This window comes from Carlito syrichta, unplaced genomic scaffold, assembly GCF_000164805.1.
Source record: "Carlito syrichta isolate Samal-C Ts95f unplaced genomic scaffold, Tarsius_syrichta-2.0.1 Scaffold118186, whole genome shotgun sequence".
NCBI classification, from domain to species: Eukaryota; Metazoa; Chordata; class Mammalia; order Primates; family Tarsiidae; genus Carlito; species Carlito syrichta.
The window spans coordinates 21,169-45,239 of record NW_007062282.1 but is presented as its reverse complement, the minus strand read 5'-3'; the positions used below and the strand labels follow the sequence as shown (position 1 = coordinate 45,239).

General features: G+C 38.6%; 1 protein-coding gene across 4 annotated transcripts in view; it reads left to right on the top strand.

The window, feature by feature from the left end:
- AASDH (aminoadipate-semialdehyde dehydrogenase) overlaps positions 1 to 24,071 on the top strand; it is a 41,682-nt gene that overhangs the window by 14,844 nt on the left and 2,767 nt on the right. For 2 of the 4 annotated variants that reach the window (XM_008047925.2, XM_021707484.1), the window contains 9 exons: positions 4,013 to 4,254; positions 4,619 to 4,725; positions 5,548 to 5,720; positions 6,136 to 6,328; positions 7,662 to 7,777; positions 8,754 to 9,543; positions 12,195 to 12,358; positions 19,069 to 19,191; positions 20,086 to 20,217. In XM_008047925.2, coding sequence (XP_008046116.1) covers positions 4,013 to 4,254; positions 4,619 to 4,725; positions 5,548 to 5,720; positions 6,136 to 6,328; positions 7,662 to 7,777; positions 8,754 to 9,543; positions 12,195 to 12,358; positions 19,069 to 19,191; positions 20,086 to 20,217 — 2,040 coding nt within the window. The remainder of the gene's footprint in view (positions 1 to 4,012; positions 4,255 to 4,618; positions 4,726 to 5,547; positions 5,721 to 6,135; positions 6,329 to 7,661; positions 7,778 to 8,753; positions 9,544 to 12,194; positions 12,359 to 19,068; positions 19,192 to 20,085; positions 20,218 to 24,071) is intronic. The other 2 variants (XM_021707486.1, XM_021707485.1) reach the window with 2 other exon arrangements.

Genomic DNA, 24,071 nt, shown 5'->3' with positions numbered 1-24,071 from the left:
CACTCACCTCAGCCTCCCAAAGGCGCAGGATTACAGGCTGAGCTACCGAGCCCGGCTAATTTTTTGATTTACTGTAGAGATGAGGTCTCGCCAAGTTGTCCGGGCGGGTCTTGAACCTGCCGGCTCAGGCAATCCACTCACCTTGGCCTCCCAAAGCATGGGATTATAGGCTGAGCCACCGAGCCCAACCAGCAGTTGTTTTGGACCTTCCTGGGGTCAGATTTTTCTGAGAAACTGATATTAACTTACTCTATTCCCAGCAAGCTTTGCATGTTTCATGGAGATTTTATTTAACTCACAAAACTTATTTGAAATATGATCAGCAGATCACTTTTGACTTTGTTGTTGTTGTTGTTGTTATTGTTGTTTGAGTCAGAGTCTCACTCTGTTGTCCAGGCTGGAGTGCAGTGGCATGTTCACAGCCACAGCAGCCTCAACCTGCTGGGCTCAGGCGATCCTTCTACCTCAGCCTTCTAAGTAGCTGGAACCATAGGCATGTGCCACCACGCCCTGCTAATTTTATTTTTTAGTTTATTGTAGAGACGAGGTCTCGCTGTGTTGCCCAGTTTGGTCTTGAATCCATGAGCTCAGGCAGTCCTCTCACCTCAGCCTCCCAAAGTGCTGGGATTACAGGCCCTGAGCCACCATGCCCTGCTGACTTAGTTTGAGAAAGTAAGAGAAGTATAGAAACTGACTGCTATCCTTTCCTTTGTATGAGTCATGTCTTTTTTCATAGTGAGTTTCAGCTTTGTTGTCAGGGTTCATCTTTTCTCTCCCAAGTCAAATTTCTTATCAAATGATATATAAGTCATCAAAGATTTTTGCTTTGGTATATACTTTTTTTTTTTGAGTTGGAGTCTCACTGTCGCCCAGACTGGGGTGCAGTGGCCGCTCCCGGCCACCGCAGCCTTGACCTGCTGGGCTCCAGTGATCTTTCCGCCTCAGCCTTCCACGTAGCTGGAATTACAGGCGCGTGCTACCACGCCCGGCTAATTTTTGATTTATTGTAGAGATGAGGTCTTGTCTGCCCAGGCGGGTCTCGAGCCCGCGGGCTCAGGCAATCCACTCACCTCAGCCTCCCAAAGGCGTAGGATTACAGGCTGAGCCACCGAGCCTGGCCACTTTGGTATATACTTTTATACTTTAACATATACCTGGGCACTATTAGGGAAGAAGGAGGGAAGAGGGCAGGGGCCAAGTGACGACACAAAGATACTTGGGTTATTACCAGCAAGAGTGAGGGCTGGTTTAGAAGCTCAAACTTCACTTTCATGCAGCCTACTTATGTTGTTAATATTCACTCATACTCCAAATTCCTATAATAAAATGAAATTTTAAAAATATATATCCTTATGCAGACCTAGTTGGTTCTGAACATGAAGCAAGGATCTTAAAAGCGCTTGAACACATACTACTAAAGTGGTGAAAATTGAGAAGAACAGAATATCTTGAATTAGTGTCAGGGGGCAGGGCCCCAAAGTGAAATAGACAAAGCTTTTGAGGAAATTAAAGGCCTCTTTTATTTGTTTCAGGAGTAAGGAGTTTCTTGGGAAAGAAAGGGTTGATTTTTATTATAAGCCTAGAATGTATCTGGAAATTTTATATTTACATATTCTGGGTAGCAAAGTTATATTATTTAAGCTTGAAGCTTTTCTTTTTTGATTTTTTAGCTTGATGCTTTTTTAAAATTTTTTTTGGGTTAGAGTCTCCGTTGCCCTGGCTGGAGTGCAGTGTCACACTCACAGCCACCCTGGCATATACCTGCTAGGCTCAGGCGATCCTTCTGCCTCAGCCTTAAAAGTAGCCGGAACTACAGGTGCATGCTACCAGACCCAGCGAATTTTTGTGTGTGCGTGATTGATTGTAGAGATGGGGTCTTGCCAAGTTGTCTGGGCTGTTCTTCAACCTGTGGGCTTAGGCAATCCTTTTGCCTCTGTCTCTCAAAGTGCTGAGATTATAGGTGTGAACTACCATGACTAGTCAAGTAAAACATTTTCATCATAGTAAAATCTTAGGTTGCTAGCTAGGAACATATGAGGATAATAGTGTTTCCCATTTTCATGAGTTTTTTTCTTACAAAATTTGGAGGAAATCTTAGCATTCCCAATTTAAAAAATTATTTCCTAAGTACTGTTTCTGTATGTCTAGAATGATTCAGTAGCAGAAGATATTGACTTGTATTTTGCCTCTGAATTTATCATTTCAGTTTATGATGTTTGAAAAGTATTTTCATGTTTTATCTTGCTGAATATTCACAGATGCCATTTATTTGTTGAGTTCAAAGTTGAATTATCCTTAACACCAGAAATTAAGCCAAGACAATTGAAATTTGCCTATAAATTTTAATTAGGGTAAAATCTTAGGTTGCTACTTATGAATATATCAGCATAATTTCTATTCATACTTATATATCATTAGATAATATATATAAGTAGACTCATACAACATACCAACTGATCTATAGTTGCAGAAAATAAAGTATTGGCTGTCTGCAAAAGGGGTCCAGTTGAAGGGAGGAATTCCAAGGGTACAGATAATTTTAGGAGTGATGGACATTGCTGTTGTCTGAATGTGTGTGTCTATCTGGAATTCATATGCTGAAATCTAATCCCCTGTGTGTTGGTATTAGAATGTGGGGTGTTTAGGAGGTCACTAGGTCATGAGTATGGGGTCTTCATGAATGGGATGATGAAATTTTAAAATAGGCCTGAGGCTGCTTGTATGTCCCCTCTGCCATGTGAAACACAGCAAGTAGTGCCATCTGTGAAGCAGACAGAGCCTCACTGGACACTGAAACTGCCGTTGCCTTGATCTTAGACTTCCCAGCCTCAAGAACTGTGAGCAGTAAATTTCTGTTCCTAATAAATTTCCCAGTCTGTGGTATTTTTGCTATAGTGATCCAACTAAATAGACTAGGACAGGTGTGTTAATTATGTGAATTGTGGTGATGGTCTCATTGGTACATACATATATCAAAACATATTAAATTATACACTTAAAATAGTTTGTTATGTAACAGTTATACCTCAGTAAAGCTTTTGTTAAAAATCTTTATTTACCTGCGCATGGTGGCTCACACCTGCAGTCCCAGCACTTTGAGAGGCATTGGCGAGAGGATTGCCTGAGCCCAGGGGTTCAAGACCAGTCTGGGCAACTTGATGAGACCTTGTAAATCAAGAAAAATTAGCTGGATGTGGTGGCTCACTCCTGTAGTTCCAGCTACTTGGAAGACTGAGGCAGAAGGATCACCTGATCCCAGCAGGTTGAGGCTGTGGTGGCTATGAGCGTGCCACTGCACTCCAACCTGGGCGACAGAGTGAGACTCTGACCCAAAAAAAAAAAAAAGAAAAAATCTTTATTATTCATATTGTTTTGCTCAGGGGCATTTTTATTTTATTTTATTTTTTTAGTTGGAATCTCACTTAGTCGTCCAGGCTGGAGTGCAGTGGCACTCTCATGGCCACTACAGTATCTACCTGCTGGGCTCCAATGACCCTTCCACCTCAGCCTTCCAAGTAGCCGGAAATATAGGCACATGCTACCACACCCAGCTAATTTCTTGAGTTTATTGTAGAGACGAGGTCTCGCCAGGTTGCCCGGCCTGGTCTCAAACTCGCGGGGTCCCAAAGTGCTGGGATGACAGGCTGAGCCACAGAGCCCGGCTGCTGAGGGGCATTTTTAAAGCCTTTTTTATACTTTCTATACTGAGCTAATGGGAAAGGAAATGTAAATTGATTTTTATAGATTTTTTCCCTTTTTATCTATAAACCTTTTGTGTAAACTATATAATAAAACATGACTGTTTTGCTTTTTTGCTAAAACATAACTGATACCCACATTAAGAAGATAATGCCATGTCAGTAGTCTTCCAAATGTGATTTGCCGTTTGATAAACACAGCCTTAATTTCTATGTGAACTTTAAATGTTAAGCTTGGAACTGATAATTACAGTGTGTTTGCCTTTTTAAAGAACTGAGGGAAAAATAATGATTTATTTTAAATGTATCTGCAGGCCACACCAACATTGCTTAGAAGATTTGGATCTCAGCTTATCAAGTCAACCATTTTATCTGTCAGCACGTCTCTTCGGGTGTTAGTCCTTGGTGGAGAAGCATTTCCACCACTGACTGTCCTCAAGAGTTGGAGAGAAGAAGGCAATAAGACACAAATATTTAATATTTATGGTATCACAGAAGTATCAAGTTGGGCGACCTTTTATAGGATTCCAGAGAAGCTTCTTAACTGTACTTTGAAGTAAGAGTTTTATTTATACTAGAGAGGAGAGAGACTATTTCCAGGCTTTTAACACTAACAGTGGTTTTGATATGCACTGGGATAATAATTTTAGAAACACTGTTTTATTTAGTATTTTAAGTTGGGAATTCAGTACCTTTCTTATTATAACAAGTGCTAAGATCCTGCTAGAACTTTTTGTGACTAAACAGTAATGAATAACATGTATGATAACCTTTCCACCTAACCTTTTCCTCTTGTTAATCTTTGAATTATAGTATAACAAATGTTTTTCTTTATTCAGAACTATGTGATTTAAATATATTGAGAAACAACCTATTCAAATGAAAAAATTTCAATCTGCTTTGGGCCTTGTTTTTCATAGATGTGACTTGCCTGTACAACTGGGATGTCCATTGCTTGGAACAGTAGTTGAAGTCCGAGATACTGATGGTTTAACAGTTCAAGAAGGCAGTGGCCAAGTATTCATAGGTTGTTTTATATTTGTTGGTTGGGAATAATATTTTTTTCAAGAAAAAATCTGATGTGTTAATGTTTTCTTTTCTGTTTTTCTTATGTCTAGTATGCTTTTCAGTGATGATAATTTTAAATCTAATTCTCATAGTCAGAAAACAAAGTTTTGACAAAGTTACCATAGTTATTTCAGATAATAGTGTCTAATACTCTAACAAAAGTAATTTAGAAACTGTAACTTGGACTTTTATATTTATAGCCAAATTATATTTAATCAGTAGTCTAAGAACTTAAAAAGTTCTATATCTTTATTTTTTATTTATTTAATTTTATTTTTTTGAGTCAGAGTCTCACTCGTCACCCAGGCTAGAGTGTAGTGCCATGCTCATGACCACCACAGCCTCAACCTGCTGAGCTCAGGCAATTCTTCTGCCTTAGCCTTCTAAGTATCTGGAACCATGGGCGTGCAACCATGCCCAGCTAATGTTTTGGTTTATTATAGAGACAGGATCTCACCAAGTTGTCCAGGTTGGTCTCAAACCCCTATGCTCAGGCCGTTCTCTCGCCTTGGCCTGCCAAAGTGCTGGGATTTACAGGTGTTAACCACCACACCCAGAAAAAAGTTCGATATCTTTTTAGAAGCAAATTTTATTTCATCCGTTTGCTCATTTACTGAGGTTACTGTGTCTAATTTTATCAGATAACATTTAAAAATGGGCCCCCTTTTTAATATAAGTTTTGAAACTTAGTAACCGAACTTTTGGAGATGTTCTTGATTTGATGGTTTTTAATATTATTTTCCATGAATTTTTATGACATTAGTGTTTATATCTTGGGAAGGTGGCAGAAACAGAGTGTGTTTTCTTGACGATGAAGTGACAGTGCCACTCGGTACAATGCGAGCCACAGGAGATTTTGTGACGGTGAAAGATGGAGAGATATTTTTCTTGGGACGAAAGGACAGTCAGATCAAGCGTCACGGCAAACGCCTTAACATTGAACTTGTGCAACAGGTAGGCTATTTTAATATTAAATATTTGTTAATATACGTAGGTACTAGAAGCATCTGCCACTAGGGTTCTCTATAATTTACACTTAAGATTTTTGTATTAGTGATGATTTATAGTAAAAGGTGCGGATAATTTAATTTAGTGTGTCCCTTATTCCCAACATAAAGAGATGGTTATTCTTCATTGATAAAATGGATATTTTTATACTTTAAAAAAAATTGGCTCATTTTACTTTAGGACCTATTCTTGTTGAAAAATTTCATGAAACCTGTGAGCAAGTAATAGTAACAATTTTTAAAAACTCTTTAGTATACTCCAAAATTTAATTAAACTGTTTTTATTTCAGATAAAATGTGAACATTTAGGAAACTTGCTTTTAAATGTTCTCATTGGCAAATTGGGGTACTCTCTCTTACAGGTTGCTGAAGAACTCCATCAAGTGGAGTCTTGTGCAGTTACATGGTATAATCAGGAAAAATTAATTCTCTTCATAGTGTCCAAAGATGATTCAGTAAAAGGTGACATCTTAAAAGAGCTGCAGAAACAGCTTTCAAGTCATGCAATCCCGGATGAGCTTGTGTTGATTGCTGCCCTGCCATTTACATCCCATGGTAAAATAATTAAAAGCAGACATGTCTGAGAACCAAATAATGCAAATTGTATTCATAACTAGTTTAATGGTCACATAAATCTTTATTATAATAAATGATACTAGCATTCTTGTGATAGACCCTCTGTTGAATGCTTTGTATAATTAACTCATTTTATCTCCAGAACATCCTATGAGTAGATGCTATTATTCCCATTTACAGATGAGGAAAATAAGGCTTAACAAGGTTAAGTAATTAGGCCAGAGATGGTGGTGTGGACCTGTAGTTTTGGCTACTTGGGGAGGTTGAGGCAGGAGGATGGCTTGAGCCTAGGAGTTTGAGGCTGTAGTATGTTATGATTGTGCCTATGAATAGCCACTATATTCCAGCCAGGGCAGTGTGATGAGACTCTATCTCAAATTTTTAAAAAAGGGGAGTAAGCGGGGGGCTAAGTAATTTTCCTAAAATAATTTTTCTAGGTTATATTAGTCAGAGTTTGCTAGAGAAGCAGAACCAATATATACATATATAAAAAGGAACTTTATTATGAGGAATTGGCTCATGCAATTATAGAGGCTGAAAATGCCACACTCTGCCATCTGTGAGCTGGAGTCCCAGGGAAGTTGGTGGTGTAGTTCAGTCTGAGTCCTACGGCCTGGGACCCAGGGGAACTGATGGTGTAAGTAAATCCCAGTTCGAGGGCAGAAGATGGATGAGCTGTCCCAGCCCAAGCAGTGAGGCAAGAAAAAGGGGCTACTTATTCCTTTCTCTGCCTTTTTTCTGTTATAGACTTCAGCAGATTGATGCCAACCACTTGGGAGAGGACAGTCTACTAACTGCGTCCACCAATTCATATACTCATCTCATTCAGAAGCACTCTCACAGACACACCCAGAAACAGTATTTAGCCTGGGTAACCCATGCCCATTCAAGCTGACACATAAAATTAATCATCACAGTGGTAGAACTGAAATTGTCAGAACTGTTTGACTTCAAGATATGTGCTCTTAGTCACCACATTATATTGCCTTTTCAATTTCATTTTTATTTAATATATACTTCAAAATGCAGTGATTGCTCAATTAACGGAACCTTTTCTTCAGTGCTTTAAATTAGGTAAACATTAGCTCCTCCTTTTGCCTTTCGTTGTCCATTCTGTTCACATTCTTGGTAGCATTAGACTCCTTTATTTAGAATTGATTATTTATGACAGTCCTTTATTCTGAGGGATTTCTAAGCTGTACAATGAAAAATGCATGTGGCTAATGAATATATAAATGCATGTGGCTATTGAATATATAAAGAATTTTTAAAAGCTATTTTAAAACATTTGTTATTTCTTTTTTATATTAAGGCAAAATTGATGTTTCTGCGTTAAACAAGATGTACTTAAACTACATAAACTTGAAGTCTGAGAATAAGCTCAATGGAAAAGAGGAGCTTTGGGAAAAATTACAGTATTTGTGGAAGGTACTACAACTTTTAAGATATAGAATTATTGTTGTAAATATTATTATATGTTTATATCTGGGAATGATAACTTCCCAATAAGTCAGATAACATTTTCTAACAATGTTATTGCTGCCCAGATACTAGGTAGTATGCCTTCTTTTATGCAGTTTATATTAAAATAAAAGTTAGGTTCTCTACTGTAAGATTATATTAAGTTCCCCACAAATAAATGTTTTGAAAATGAAGCAGTCATAACAGGCACCAGCAGACAGAGCCTGTCTTGACACAACTTTTCTCTGAGAGGGGTTAGTGGAGTGCAGTAACACTCTTGTCCAAGCTGAGCAAATGACCAAAAATTGTAATACTGCAGTCTGTTGTCTTTGTACTTAGGGCTTCCATCATTACTGTTGAAGGACTTTTAGTAACAACATGTGTTTCCACTTAAGAGAATTTTAAAACATATTTCAATAGGTCAACAATTTTTCTTAGATAAAATGTAGATTGTCCTTTTCTAAAGGGTTCTGAAAAGAAGATGTAATTGTATAGTCTTATCTAAAAATAGAGGCTATTTAGATAAAAGTCTTATCTACTTAATTTCTGGAATATTGGACAATAATTTTGATTTATGCATAAAGCAGATGAAGATACATACCTTTCTCATATCATCGAAGTGTCAGCTCTTGGTATCTTGTGGGCTTTATATTTAGTAAATCAATGTTTTTGTAACTCCATTCCTAATTTTATAGGTAGGAAAGCTGCTCTAAAGGGAAGTATATTTTGCAATTTTAGATTTTGTTTGTGATAAAATAGTAACATAGGGATAGTCTCCTTTAATATAAAGAAAATAATTTAAAGCTTAATTTTGTTATTAACAATATTTATTTTGTTATGTTCATATGTAGGTGATATCATGTCTATATATTACCTGTAACTGTTGAGGTTGTTTGGTTTTAGGCCTTTATGTCACCATATTTTTCTCTTCTCTCATCTGTAGTCTACTCTGAGTCTCTCAGAAGATCTTTTGAAGGTTCCTGATGATTCACTTTTCTTAAATAGTGGTGGAGATTCCTTAAAGGCCATACGGCTCCTCAGTGAGATTGAAAAACTTGTTGGTACTTCAATACCTGGGCTTCTGGAAATTGTTCTCAGCAGTTCCATTTTAGAGATTTACAATCATATCTGTCAAAGAGTGTTTTCAGATGAAGATCTGACATTCAGGAAGAGTTATGCCATTAAAAGGAAACTCAGTGACATGAATCAAGAGGAATCCAATGGAAAATCTTTACACCAGCAATCTGACATGACTTTAAATTGCAATGATGAGATGAATGCTTTCGTTGCACTGAGCAGAGGGAGTCAGATTTTGTCTCTGAATACTGCTAGGTTTTTAACTGGATTAGGACATTGCTCTTCTGATTTAATTTCACAGTCCAACATTGAACATTTGAAAAACTTAAATCCTCCAGCTTGTATTGGGAAGTCAAAAGACTCATCCTGTGTTGCAGAAGTTTCTGAAGAGGGGAAATCTGTGATGGCTGCTGAGAAGATGGAGTTACATGTGAGGTGGAAATCGGACACTTGCAAATGTGTAGACGCTTCACCACTGGTTGTCATACCAGCTTCTGATAAGTCATCTTTATCTCCAACTGTGTACGTTGGTTCCCATTCTCACAGAATGAAGGCAATTGACCTTTATTCTGGGAAGGTGAAATGGGAACAGACTTTGGGAGATCGAATTGAATCCTCAGCATGTGTGTCTAAGTGTGGAAACTTTATTGTAGTGGGTAAGTTTTTTAATTTGAGGTTTGTAGAATTGTATTACCACATAGTAATGCTCTAGGACCAAGTTAAATTTTAAAAAAGAATTCAATGTATATTGGGTTTGATTGCTGTCAAAAAATAATAGTTAAGTGTGTGTTGATTAAGTGTGGGTTTTGGGGTCAAGAGTCCCTGGATTTGAACCTAGCTCTATAGCTGTTAGGAGCAGTGTGACCTTTGGCAAGTCGCTGAACCTCTTAGAATTTCAGTTTTCTTTGGGTAAAATGTGAGTAGTAATAAAACATGTTGCTGCGTTACAAATTGCTCTAAAACTTAATGACCTAGAGCAACAAGTATTTATCATCTCATTGTCTCTATGGGTCAGGAATTTAGGAGCGACTTGGTTGAAGAATTGACTTTTAATTTTACCTGGGTCAATACCTGGCGGGGAGAGAGATTGCTGGGTTGTATGGTTAAGTGTAGGTTTAAATTTTAAGAAACTGCCAAATTGTTTTCCAAAGCAACTAAACCATTTTGCATTTCCACCATTACTATGTGAAAGGTTTGGTTGCCCCATATTCTTGCTGACACTTGATATTGTCGGTTTTAACTTTTTTTTACTTTCGCCATTCAAGTAATCATGGGATAGTATTTCATCGTGGTTTTAATTTGCAGTTCCTTAGTGACTAGTGATGTGGAGCACCTTTTCTTAAACTTCTTTGGTGTCTGTATATCTTTTCTGAAGTGTCTGTTCAGATCTTTTGCCCATTATTATTATTATTATTTGAGTTGGAGTCTCACGCTGTCGCCCAGGCTGGAGTGCATGTGGCACGCTCACGGCCACCGCAGCCTTGACCTGCTGGGCTCAGGCGATCCTTCTCCTCAGCCTTCCAAGTAGTTGGAACTATAGGCATGTGCCACCACACCTGGCTAATTTTTTGATTTACTGCAAAGATGAGGTCTCACCAAGTTGCCCAGGCTGATCTTGAACCCATGGGCTCAGGCAATCCTCTCACCTTGGCCTCCCAAAGTGTTGGGATTATAGGTATAAGCCACTGTGCCTGGCTTTGGTTTTTGATTTTGAGAATTCTTTTATGTATTCTGAGTATAAATGCTTTATCAGATATGTTTTGCGTATGTTTTCTCCTAGTCTGTGGCTTGTTTTTTTCATTCTCTTAACATAGTATGTTTTGAAGCAGAGTTCTTAATTTTGAGGAGGGTTAATTGATCTTTTTTTTTTTTTAATGGATTATGTTTTTGGTTTTGTATCTAAGAAATCTTTGCTTCACCCAAGGCCACAAAGATTTTCTTATAGTCTGTATTTTCTTTGGGTATTGAACTGGACTGCAAGAAAGATCTGGGATGCTCTATGTAGGACATTTTTCCTTGCCATCTCTGAGCAGGCCACTGCTGTCTTGCTACTAAGTAGTAACTGCTAGAAAAAAAGGCAGCACACAAGGTATGTTGAGAACTGGGCTCAGGTGATCAGCAGACACTGTGACCACAGGCAGAACCATTTAAAGAGTGGACACCGGTGAAATTGCCCAAATAACTGTCCCCAGTTTCCACTTTCCCTGATTTACAGGCACCCCAGGGAATTTGAGTGACCTCCACTAAGTAGATAGTGACTACCGTTGCTTCCGGTGGGGTTATTTGACCACACCAAGGTCAGGGAATCCTGTCCCATTTTCTCCTCTGTAGCAGCAATTTGGGAAAAGCAGGTTAGTTGTTAAGAGAATAGGTTCTAGAGCTTGGCTTCTTAAGTTCAAATCTTGGTTCTGCCACATATCAGCTATGTCATTTTGCCCTAGTAATTTAATCTATCTGTTCTTCAATTTTGTCATCTACAAAATATGGTTATAATGGTACTTACTTCACCATGAGGACTAAATCAATTAATAGATGTAAAATATTTTGAATAGCACCTGACGCATATTAAATGCAATGAATATTGACTATTAACATTAGCATTTCCTGGATACCTTCTGTTCTCTGGGCATTTATCCACATTATCTGAATTGTCAGAATAACCTTTGAAATAGATGAATCCACATCTTGCAGGAGAATAATTTGAGGCTCAGTGACACGGGGTAATTTGCCCAATGATGGCTAAGATGAAATTTAAATCCAGATGTGGCAAAGTCTCTCTCCACCACAGCATACTTCTCAGTAGTGAAGTACTTTTAAAAAATAAGTACTTTAAAAAAAATTATTGAAGGTCGGGCATACTGGCTCACCCCTGTAATCCCAGCACTTAGGGAGGCTGAGGCAAGAGGTTTGCCTGAGCCCAGAGGTTTGAGACAACCTAGGCAACTTGGTGAGACCTCATCTCTACAATAAATCAAAAACTTAGCCAGGCATGGTGGTGTATGTCTGAACTCCAGCTACTTAGAAGGCTGAGGCAGAAGGATCGACTAGGCGACAGAATGAGACGCCAACTAAAAAAATTAGTGAAGTACATTCAAAAAAATAAAGTGTACTTACTAAATCGATATTTTACACAAGTGATTACTCTTCAGATGCTGCTTTACATTGCTGAAATTTAAATCAGATGAGCTGAACGTAGAGCCTATGTACACACAAAGAGCACTAAATGTAAATTGTCATGATTTAGGCCAAAGAATTATTTTCCAGTGACATGTCTCAATTTCATCTTTTATATTTTGTTTCCCTGCAGGCTGTTATAATGGGATTGTTTATGTTCTGAAAAGTAATAGTGGGGAAAATTACTGGATGTTTGCTACCGAGGATGCTGTCAAGAGCTCGCCAACCATGGATCCAACCACAGGACTCCTGTACATTGGATCTCATGACCAGCATGCTTATGCTTTTGATATTTATGTAAGGATTCACTTCATCAGTCCAACACCATAAGCCTAGAAGAGCGAGTAACTGTCAGGTGCTGTTGAATCTCAGAGCTGGTGTGAACTATTTCCCAAGCTTAGCATAATTTGGTCTTAATATTTTAAGACTTTTAAACTTCTTACCAAATTTACCACAAAGAAGTTTGCTACACAGTTTTGAAATATAAAAATCACTGGGCGCAGTGACTCATGCACCCAGCGCTTTGGGAGGCCGAGGTGAGAGGATAGCCTGAGCCCATGGGTTCGAGACGAGCCTACACTGTTAAACCCAAGATTTTAACTCCAAGAGACCACAAAGAGTCAGCTCTGCTGCAAACACACGAGAGTCTTTATTCAGGCTTGAGTCTGGGCTCACGTATGAAGCCGATGCAGCAACTTCAGGGACGAGAGAGCCCCGTTCCAGTATGGCAAGCAGTTTTTATGCACAATTACAGAGGGAGGGGAAAGAACTTTAAACTTGTTTTTACATGACTGGGTAATTTCTCCTAACGGGTACGGGGGCACTTGGGATTGGTCTGGTCTGTGCAGGCTCTAGCTCAGCTACCTGTGATTGACGGGGAGCTGCTAAACGGGCAGGGTGGAATGTCAGATACGCTAGGTTTAGCAAGCAGGCAGGCAGGTTTGAAACAACGCAGAACCTCGGGGGGTGGTGGCTGGTGCCACCAGTCTACTGTTATCTAAGCAAAGGAATGTCTGGGAGGGGCTTATTGCTTAACATTCACACACTGCTAGCAGCAGTTGTGGAAGCAATCGGTTATTTTATGAGACAAACAGAAATTAAACTTAAAGTTCTGAGTACAAACACTGCAAACAAATACAGTGAACGTGGGGTAGGAATTCATATAGTAATAGTTCCCTTAGAGTTTTTTGAATCTCTTGGGTCTCTCATTCCCCCCTCTCAGAGGAACCTAAAGATAAGACCCAATCATAGGTCTACATAGGTATTTTTAAGGCCATTCTGAAAATGCGTAGGAGAGTTGAGACAACAAGGGTGAGTACCAAGCGGTTGGTACTGGTGCTTGAGTACCATGAGTTGAATGGTGCTGACTTGATTTTTAACAAAGGCTATAAGCTTGTTGATGATGCAAGGCCCGAAAATAAGTAGGAGAATTAAAACAACTAAAGGACCAACTACGGTGGAAATTAATGTAGTAAACCAGGGGGTGTGGTTAAATTAAACCAATTGAGTTGTTGCTTGTTTTTTAAAATTACAACAGTAGAAAATAGAGACAATGAAATTTGTAAAATTGACTGTATCTTGTTAAACCTTAAAATATTATGATTGGTCATGCTTGAACTAACATGATTCTCTGACGTTAGCATGACCTATTCTATAATAATTTTTTATGAATAAAATAATTTTTATAATAGGTAGAGAAACCTTACACTAATTGTAGTTAAAGCTGGCCTAAAAGAATGCAGCCCAGTCTAAAGTACATGCTGGGCTCTCAGGAATGTGGCCCAAACTTTGTGCTGAGCCATTTTTGACAACTTTATTATTGAAAAGCGTGAAACAGCTCCCTATAAGTATATACTAATGTTACAAATATACTGTTAAATTGTATAAAGAAGCTTGTACCATATAAAAGGCTCTCAAATGTGACCTGAATTTGAATTATATTTAATTTGTAAGCTGAAACCACAGTTTTATGGGAAACAGGAACAATGGGTTTTCAGAGTGAGCCATGCCTGTTACAGTTACAGAGCTTTCAGCTTAGATCAGCAGAGTTTTTTTAGGTTACTTGTGCTTCGTGGTAAAAGGAGGAGGAAAATGGAGTCAGTGGCTCCCAAACACATCCTAGCGGTCTCAGGGTCTACGGCCCTCCCTGATCCCTAACGCTCAGTGGGCCTCCATGGCTGGCTCCCAACATCTCTTTTTTTTTTTTAAATTATTTTAGCACAAAACCATGAAACTCGGTGTTAAGCTGAGAAATGTTCCTTTTCAGTACTCTGGAAATAACTCGAAGTAGGCACAGCAAGACAAGAATTACTGTCCTGCAAATTCTTACATTAATAAGTATAGACATTAATGGCTTTTGATAAACAATGAGAAGTTATTAAATATGGAGCTAGTCAATTTATAGGACCGGAACTGCTTTTTAGCAACTTATGTCCTGTATGTCTTGATGTAATTTAGTGAGGTTTATACTTAAGTCCGAATGATTTCAAATTCTAAGGATATGATTCTTTATCTTGTCCCAAGTATGGACAGACTTATTCACCTCCAAAGGAGTGAGGCAAATCCACTTAAACTCAGAGTGACATCAGAGAGCCAATTTTATCTTTAAAGTCACAAGCTCTTGTCTTACTGTTAAAACTGTCTCTTCTATCGCATTAACTTTACTTTTTAATTTTTGATTTATAATTTCCTGAGTAGTCAATGCAATAGAAACATTTTTAGATAACTGATCAGCAAAGGTAGCTGTATGAACTTTCTTAGATAGAGGTACAGCTGAAACTGTTACTTAAGTAGCAACAGCCATTAATGCTGTAATTCCAAAATTAAAGTAGCTAAAAAAAAATTTTCTGTCTTTCTAACACAGCATTAACCTTATATAATGTCTGTAAACCATTTCAGCATATTAATGGTATGACAAAGATATGGGGACCATTAAATAGGGGAGTTGCTTGAGAATGACAAATTTCTTATAAAAGGCATTGGTTAATTAGTAAAATGCATTCAGTACAAGATATCTTATAAACATTAGCACGATAAATAATTTTAACAGTTTGATATTCATTCTAAACAAGAAATATATAAGGGGATTGCAAGTATGCTCTAATATGGTATAACTGAGTTTGTCCAACAGATTTAGACAGGCTGACTGGCTGAAGGGCTGCGAGAGCTTTCCATAGATGAGGCTGAATAATCTGCCAGACGCCGTACTTGATGGACAGTACTGGAGGCACCCATCCATTGGAATGACACCTAGCTGTGGCAAGTGTAGAGCCATTAAAAACCACAGTCACTAATATATAGTCTTTTACCGGGCACAGGATAGTCCACCTTAGAGTTATAAGCACAGTCTCTCCATTGCAGGAGGCCAGTATCTTGCTGGATGAGTGACCAGTCCTTTTCCGTATCACTGGAGTGCCGGTACGCTGACAGGTGGTGAAGCCCCAGTCGCATGACTAGGGTTGGTTTCTCCAGGCATTAACATCTCCAGCAACCAACCGTCCGGATAAGGGCTTTCGGTACTCAGAGACTTAAAGGTAGATATTAAGCAAGAAGCCCGGTAATTATTAAAAGCAGAATTATTATATTATTATATTGAAAACATTAGAGACATGTAGTCAGGTTATAGCTTAAATTGAGAATTTAAAACAGGTAAACATTAGCAAGAGAAAACAGTTTTCTTTGTTTTTATAATAGATCTGACATACTTTTACAACAATTGATAGAGTGTGAAGCCCAGGTTATTTTCCATTCGTTTTATATTGGATAGTAATCCTTGTGCCTGGAAGGAGATTTTAAAGTTCGTGCTGTTAGTGAAATTAATTTACCTGGCCTTCAGGCAATTTAGAAGGGGGTGGGGTAGGTGTGGTCCCTGGAGCTTGCTGCGTATTTTATCCTAGAGACTGAATCAAGAACTTGAAGAATTTAAGTATTAAAGTTTTTTTTTTTAAAAGCATGTTACAACACACAATTACAGTAGTTGTTGTAAAAGTTACTTATTTAACCAAAATGACAGTTTAATGATTTTGAAAAGAAAAAACAAAAACTTCGCTCTTTTGTAACAAAGGCAGTGGGGGCACTAATTGGATTTCGTCTTGACAATGGATGGCATTTAGGACTGAACTTAAGGCTTGCATTTGTTGCTTTAGGGCAAGACTTTCAAATTCTTTTAAGTTTGCCTGTTTGCCCCTAACAAGAGGGGGTGGCCACCTATAAGGAATTACAAAAGTCAAGATGCCTGTTTACTTTATTTAAAGGCCCGTTTTGGGGCCTTTTTCTCTAGCAGGGGTTTTTGTTTACCCCCCTTTGAGACTTCATAGTGAAGTTAGGCATTTAAATATTTTTTTAGACTAGTATAGGAACAGGACCACATTTAGGGTCGTCTTTTTTTTTTTTCTTACGGTTGTTGATTGGGTCCTTCCTTTTTTCAATTTTTAACAACACTTACTTCCCTTGGATGTTTGAATTTCTTCTGGTTCAAGAAGTGTCTAGGGAAATAAGCTCATAAACTGTGATTAAAATTTATCTCAAATAGACAACACATTTTCTTATGAGCATTTATGTTTGTGGCCCCCCCTTTCCTTCAGAGGCCTGCCATTAAACAATTTTAAAGGTTTAACAAATTCCGTTTCAGGGATTTGGATCCTGAGTGATGAAATACCAAATACCTATGTTTAGTTAACTTATGTTTTCAAAGGATTTCTAGTGATTATTATGCTAACCCGCAAATTGAAATTATATTGTCCTAGTTTTACATCTGATGGAGTTTTCCCTGGATTTGCCAAGGGGTGGGACAGGTTGCCACTTGGCCTGCAGTAGAAACGTTTGAATGCCTTTTAGAACCTATCTATAGGAAATTTATTTATGTTTAACCTGTGGTAGCTACCCTCCCTCAATTCTTTATTCTTTAGAGATTTTTCGATCCCATAATTATTTGGGGTGCTGAGGGGTGAAGGTCCATCTTCTGTAATTTCTTCAGAGCTGATAATGGGTGCAGTCCTGCCTAGCCAGAGATCGAAAATCTCCCTCTGTCTGACTGGAGGCGTTTAGCAGTGGCATTATTTGCAGGCACTGGCTGGAATTTTTGCATGACCATTATGTGTGCATGAAATTACTGGATTTTAGCTTAATAAAAAGAATAAAGTCAGGCCTACATTTTGACAATTGTAGGCAGTGGCTGATTACCTTTTCATACAAAAGCTACCAGGCCTGAAGTTATTAGCATAACTTAAATGATAAACTTTTAGAGGTATAATTTGTATTTACCTTTTAGTAACTGTTAGGTGAAACATTTAGATTTTGAAACACCTTTAATTCCACTGGAGAGCAGGTTTTAGGAGGAAGAAGTTCAGTATGAGCACAAGGGCTAAAAACTTAGCCTCAGTATTAATTAAGAAATTAATTTGGACCCCAGTTACATTTATATAGACCCAAGGATTTTCTGGGTGGATGGTATACAGAGTGCTGCGCTGGGCCATGCCCCTCTCCCTTCAGTTAACAGCCACTATTGCCGAACTAGGTGTGTTCCCTCCCTCCTTCGGGAGAGGCCATTAAGAACAATTGTGCTTTAGGTGCTTAGATTGACCTCATTCATAGCAGCTGATACCATTCCCTTAGCAGGTGTATTCTTACCAGGCCTCTCTTGGGTGGCTGGAGCTTGTTTACCTTTCTTCTGGCTGGTGTTCATTTTGGAGTTCTTCTCCCTTTTTTTTTTTGACTTTACGACTTTTTAATGATGTGTACAAGAACGCCTGGTTCAAAACCCTTTAGAGTGAACAGACCATGAAGATGTAAAATGATCTGTTTCTACATACACAACTTGGCGAGACCTCATCTCTTCAAAAAATCAAAAAAAAACTAGCCGGGCATGGTGATGCATGCTGTAGTTTCAGCTATTGGAAGGCTGAGAGGAAGGATTGCCTAAACCCCGCAGGTTGAGGCTGTGGTGGCCGTGAGTGTGCCACTGCACTCCAGCCTGGGCGACAGAATGAGACTCCATCTCAAAAAAAAAAAAGTAATGTAAAAAACTGGAATTATCATCTTGACAGTAGAAAAAAAAATTACAAAGTTATCAACAAGATGTGTTAAGAGCTGATTACATAACAATTTTTAAAAATTATAAAAATTATACAATTAATAGAAACAACTGGAAAAAATGGAAATGAATGTGAAAAAGAATTATAAGTGAGCATATATGTGAAATATAAGTGTCCGTGAAAATAAGGAGCAAATACACATTAATAAGGAAAATATAAAGACCTAGACAGAAAAATAAACAGGGAACATAAACACATAGGACCCCAAAGAAGAAATGGCTAGTAAATGTACACAAATATTTTATAACTTTAATAATCAAAGGAATGAAAATTGAGACTACGAGACAGAGTAACAAATGTATTTTATTAGAACAGATAGTGGAATGATAACATTCACTGCTGATGAGAGTGGTGAGAGGCGGTAACTGGTAAGGCCTTTATGGAAAATGATTTGGCCATAGGTAACAATTTCACATCCTTTGATCCAGTAAAATTCTTTTTCTAGGGGTCTGTCCTGGCAAAGTAATCAGAATCACAGTCAGATGTATGCACCAAAATATTTATTTCTAGGTTGTTTATAACTCTAAGAAATTATTTCTCAATGATGAGATAGATAAATTATGTTCATGTGGGATATGTTAAAATTATATTTAAATAGCTTTATAAAATAAGTGAACAAAACATACCATGATATATATTCAGAATGATATCAGCTATATTAAACCATGTGTCTGAGTGTGTATATATGTATTCATACACACACACACACACCCCCCAGCAGATCAAAAGAGTAGATGCTAAAATGTTAACATTGGTTTTCTCTGGGGGGGGGCCTTTGTCTTCCTTATACTAATCTGATTCTCCACAGTAGGCATATATTTATACTAAAGATAAAAACTTATGTTGACTAAACAGACACAATATCGTGGAGGTATAATATGCGGATTTGTTAATGAATTTATTTCTTATTTCCAGGAAAAGAAGTGTGTTTGGAAGTTGAAGTGTGGAGGTGCAGTCTTTTCATCTCCTTGTCTGAACATGACTCCACATCATTTGTATTTTTCTACATTAGGAGGACTTTTACTGGCTGTAAATCCTGTAGGCATAAAATAATATGTATTGATTTTATTACCTATATTTCTTTAATTTTTAAAAACTTTTGCTTTTAATTTTGCAAGTTTGAGTCTTTTCATTTAGTTATACTCTACATATTACTGAGTAAGAATTCACTAAAAATGATGGCCATGAGGCCGGGTGCGGTGGCTCACTCCTATAATCCCAATGCTTTGGGAGGCTGCAGTGAGAGGATTGCCTGAGCCCATAGGTTTGAGACCAGCTTGGGCAACTTGGTGAAACCTTGTCTCTACCATAAATCAAAAAAATTAGCCAGGTATGGGAGCATGTGTCTGTAGTTCCAGCTACGTGGAAGGCTGAGGTGGAAGGATTGCCTAAGCCCAGCAGGTTTAGGCTGCGGTGGTCGTGAGCATGACACTGCACTCCAGCCTGTGCAATGGAGTGAGACTCTGGCTCAAAAAACAACAACAACAACAACAAAATGATGGACATGAATTCTAGGAAGATGAGAAAAATCTAAGTTCCTGTGTATGTCTTCTATTGTTTACACTAGCAGAATTTTCTTAGTCATAGTAAGAACTCTGTGTCCGTTTTAGGGATAGATCTTTGGTGCTAGTTATTTCTTTGCTGGTTTTATTGCAAGTTTTTATCCTAGTTCTCATAAATAGCACTGATTCATTCTGTGGCTGTGTATATAAATGCTTTCAACCCTCTCAGATCCACTTTTAGCTCACACATATAAGTGAGAACATGCAATATTTGTCTTTTTGTGCCCAACTCATTTATAATCTCGCATGCCACTATAGTATTTTCTGATGTTTTTACTCTGCCCCTGGGAGATTTATGAGTTTTTTTCATGCAGGCAATTGATTAGTAGAGTGATTTAAAATGCTGTGAATTGCTTTTTGGCTCTGACAGGCTACTGGGAACAGAATTTGGAAACATTCCTGTGGAAAACCACTCTTCTCTTCTCCACGATGTTGCTTAGAGTATATTTGTATTGGCTGTGTAGATGGGAATTTACTCTGCTTTACTCACATGGGAGAACAGGTAAATGTCTAGCTCTGTTTTACATGTCTTCCTCAAAGGCACAGTAGGTGGAGACAGTGGAAGTAAAACTTTAAAATCATTATTCAGTTCATGGTGTTAAGAACTAGTTCTGTTTTAATTGTCAAGCCATGGGTTTCTATAATTTCTATAAGTTTTTGAATAAAGGTTTAGTGGGTTTTAAAAAGTTCTACCCTCAAGCTGTTATAGTTTTGTTATCGCTGTTTCCTAATTTTTAAAAGTTTACCAATTGTATAACTTCTGTTGAGATTATGAAAGTCTAAAGAAGCCCCGTTTTAAAAAATCGATACAGATATTTGTATATATTTACAGGGTGCATACATGATATTTTGTTACATGCATAGACTGCGTAACCATCAACTCAGAGTGTCTGTAATGTCCATCGCCTCAGGTAGTTGTCATTCCTATGTGTTGGTATCATGGCAAGTCCTCTCTTTTAGCTGTTTTGAAATATCCAATACATGATTATTAACTACAGTCCTTCTACTCTGCTGTTGAACATTAGGACTTATTCCTTCTAGCTAACTGTATGTTTTTACCTATCAACCTGGCTTTTTTTATCCCACCCCACCCTCAGCCTCTAGTACCATTCTACTCTCTACCCCGTGAGGTCCACTTTTAGATCACACATAGAAGTGAGAACATGCAGTGTTTGTCTTTTTGTGCCTGACTTATTTCACTTAGCATAATGACCTCTAGTTCCATCCATATTGCTGCAAATGCCATAACTTCATTCTTTTTTATGGCTGAATGGTATTTCATTGTTTATATATACCACATTTTCTCTATCATCCATTGAGGAACACTTAGATTGGTTCTATGTCTTTGCTATGGTGAATACTGCTATGAATAGTAATATAATTGATTTACTTTCCTTTTGATAATTACCCACTAGTGGGATAGTTCTATTTTTAGTTTTATGAGAAATGTCAGTGCTGTTTTCCATAATGGCTACACTAATTTGAATCCCCACTAACAGTATATAAGAGTTGTCTGTTCTCCACGTCCTTGCCAGCATCTGCTATATTTTTTGTCTTTTTATTTTTTATTTATTTATTTTTTTGAGTCAGGGTTTCACTTTCACCCAGGCTGGAGTACAGTAACGCCATCACAATCACCACGGCCTCTACCTCCTGGGCTCAGGCAATCCTTCTGCCTCAGTCTCCCAAGTAGCTGGCACTACAGGTGCACAACACCACACCCAGCTAATTGTTTATTTTTTTGTAGAAATTAGATCTTGCTGTATTTCCCAGACTGATCTCAAACTCCTGGGTTCACGTAATCCTGCCACCACAGCCTCTCAAAGTGCTGGGATTACAGGCATGAGCCATCATGCCTGCTCTATTTTTTGTCTTTTTTTTTTTTTTTTTTTTAGTTAGAGTCTCACTCTGTAGCCCAGACTGGAGTGCAGTGAGTGGCACACTCCCAGCCACTGCAGTCTCAACCCCTGCTGGACTCCGGCGATCCTTCCGCCTCAACCTTCCAAGTAGCCAGAACTACAGGTGCACTCTACCACGCCTGGCTAATTTTTGATTTATTGTAGAGAAGAGATCTCGCTAAGTTGCCCATATTTTTTGTCTTTTTAAAAATAGTCTTTCTAGCCAGGCTCGGTGGCTCAGCCTGTAATCCCGCGCCTTTGGGTGGCTGAGGTGAGTGGATTGCCTGAGCCCGCGGGTTCGAGACCCACCTGGGCAGCGAGACCTCATCTCTACAATAAATCAAAAAAAATCAGCCAGGCGTGGTAGCACAAGCCTGTAATTCCGGCTACTTGGAAGGCTGAGGCGGAAGGATTGCAGGAGCCCAGTAGGTCAAGGCTGCGGTGGCCAGGAGCGGCCACTGCATTCCAGTCTGGGTGACAGAGTGAGACTCTGACTCATAAACAAACAAACAAAAAAACAAAACAACAACAACAAAATAGCCTTTCTAACTGGGTAAGATGATATCTGATCTCATTGTGATTTTGATTTGCATTTTCTTGATGCTTAGTGTTGTTGAGTGTTTTTTCATATACCTGTTGCCTCTGGATGTCTTCTTTTGAAAGGAAAATGTCTGTTTCCTTTGCCCACTTTTTTTTTTTTTTGAGTTGGAGTTTCACTCCGTCGCCCAGACTGGAGTGCAGTGGCCACTCCCAGCCACCGCAGCCTCGACCCACTAGGCTCTGGTGATCCTTCCACCTCAGCCTTCCGAGTAGCCAGAATTACGGGCGCGTGCTACCACGCCCGGCTGATTTTTGATTTATTGTAGAGATGAGGTCTCGCTGCCCAGGCGGGTCTCGAACCCACGGGCTCAGGCAATCCACTCACCTCAGCCTCCGAAAGGCGCGGGATTACAGGCTGAGCCACTGAGCCCAGCTTTGCCTACTTTTAATGGGATTGTTTTTGTTTTTTACTGTTACGTTATTTGAGTTCCTCATGTATTTTTTTATATTAGTCCATGGTTGGATGAATTCTGATGCAAAATATTTTCTCCCACTCACAGTTTATCTCTTTGCTCTGTTGATTGCAAAAGCTTTTTATTTTTTATTTTTATTTTTTGAGTTGGAATCTCACTCTGCTGCCCAGACTGGAGTACAGTGACCGCTCCAGCCACCACAGCCTCAACCTGCTGGGCTCCGGCGATCCTTCTGCCTCAGCCTTCCAAGTACCTGAAACTACAGGCGTGCTACCACGCCCGGCTAATTTTTTGATTTATTGTAGAGTTGAGGTCTCGCCAAGTTGCCCAGGCGGGTCTCGAACCCATGGGCTCAGGCAATTCACTGACCTCGGCCTCCCAGAGCATGGGATTACAGGCTGAGCCACTGAGCCCAGCCACCTTTTTATTTTAATATAGTCTCACTTGTCTATTTTTATTTTTGTTGCCTGTGCTTTTTGGGTCTTAGCCATAAAAATCTTTGCCTAGACCAATATCCTGAAGTGTTTTCCCTATGTTTTCTTCAGTAGTTTTGGGTCTTACATTTAAGTTTTTAATCCATCTTAAGTTGATTTTTTTTGTTTTGAGTTGGAATCTTACTCTGTCACCCAGACTGGACCTGCTGGGCTCCGGCGATCCTTCCGCCTCAGCCTTCCAAGTAGCTAGAACTATAGGCATGCACTACCACCCGGCTAATTTTTTGATTTATTGTAGAGATGAGGTTTCCTCAAGTTGCCGAGGCTATGGTGAGAGATATCGGGGACCAGTTTCATTCTTCTGCATGTGAATATCCAATTTTCCCAGCATCATTTATTTAAGAAGTTGTCCTATCTCCATTGTGTGTTTCTGATGTCTTTGCAGAAAATCAGTTGACCGAAAATATATGAATTTATTTGTTTTCTATTGTGTTCCATTGGTCTGTGTATCTATTGTTACACCAATACCATACTGTTTTTGCTACTACAGCCTTATAGTATATTTTGAAGTCAGTTACTATGATGCCTCCAGCTTTGTTCTTTTTTCTCAGGATTATTTTAGATTTGGTTTGCTACTATTTTGTTGAGAATTTTTGTGCCTGTATTCATCGAGAATATGGGCCTATAGTTTTCTGTTTTTGCATCCTTGTCTAGTTTCATTTTGGTGTCGGAGTAATGCTGTCTCATGGGATAAGTTAGGGATAATTATTTTCCATTTGGGGGGAATATTTAGAAGGTAATAGGTGTTAGTTCTTTGAAAGTTGGGTATAATTTTGTAGTGAAGTCGTCCACTCCTGAATTTTTCTTTGTTGGTAGACTTTACTACTGATTAAATTTCATTACTTGTTATTGGTTCTGTTCAGGTTTTCTCTTTCTTCCTAATTTATCTTCATAGATTGTATGTGTCCAGGAATTTATTTTATTTTATTTTTTGAGTTGGAGTCTCACTCT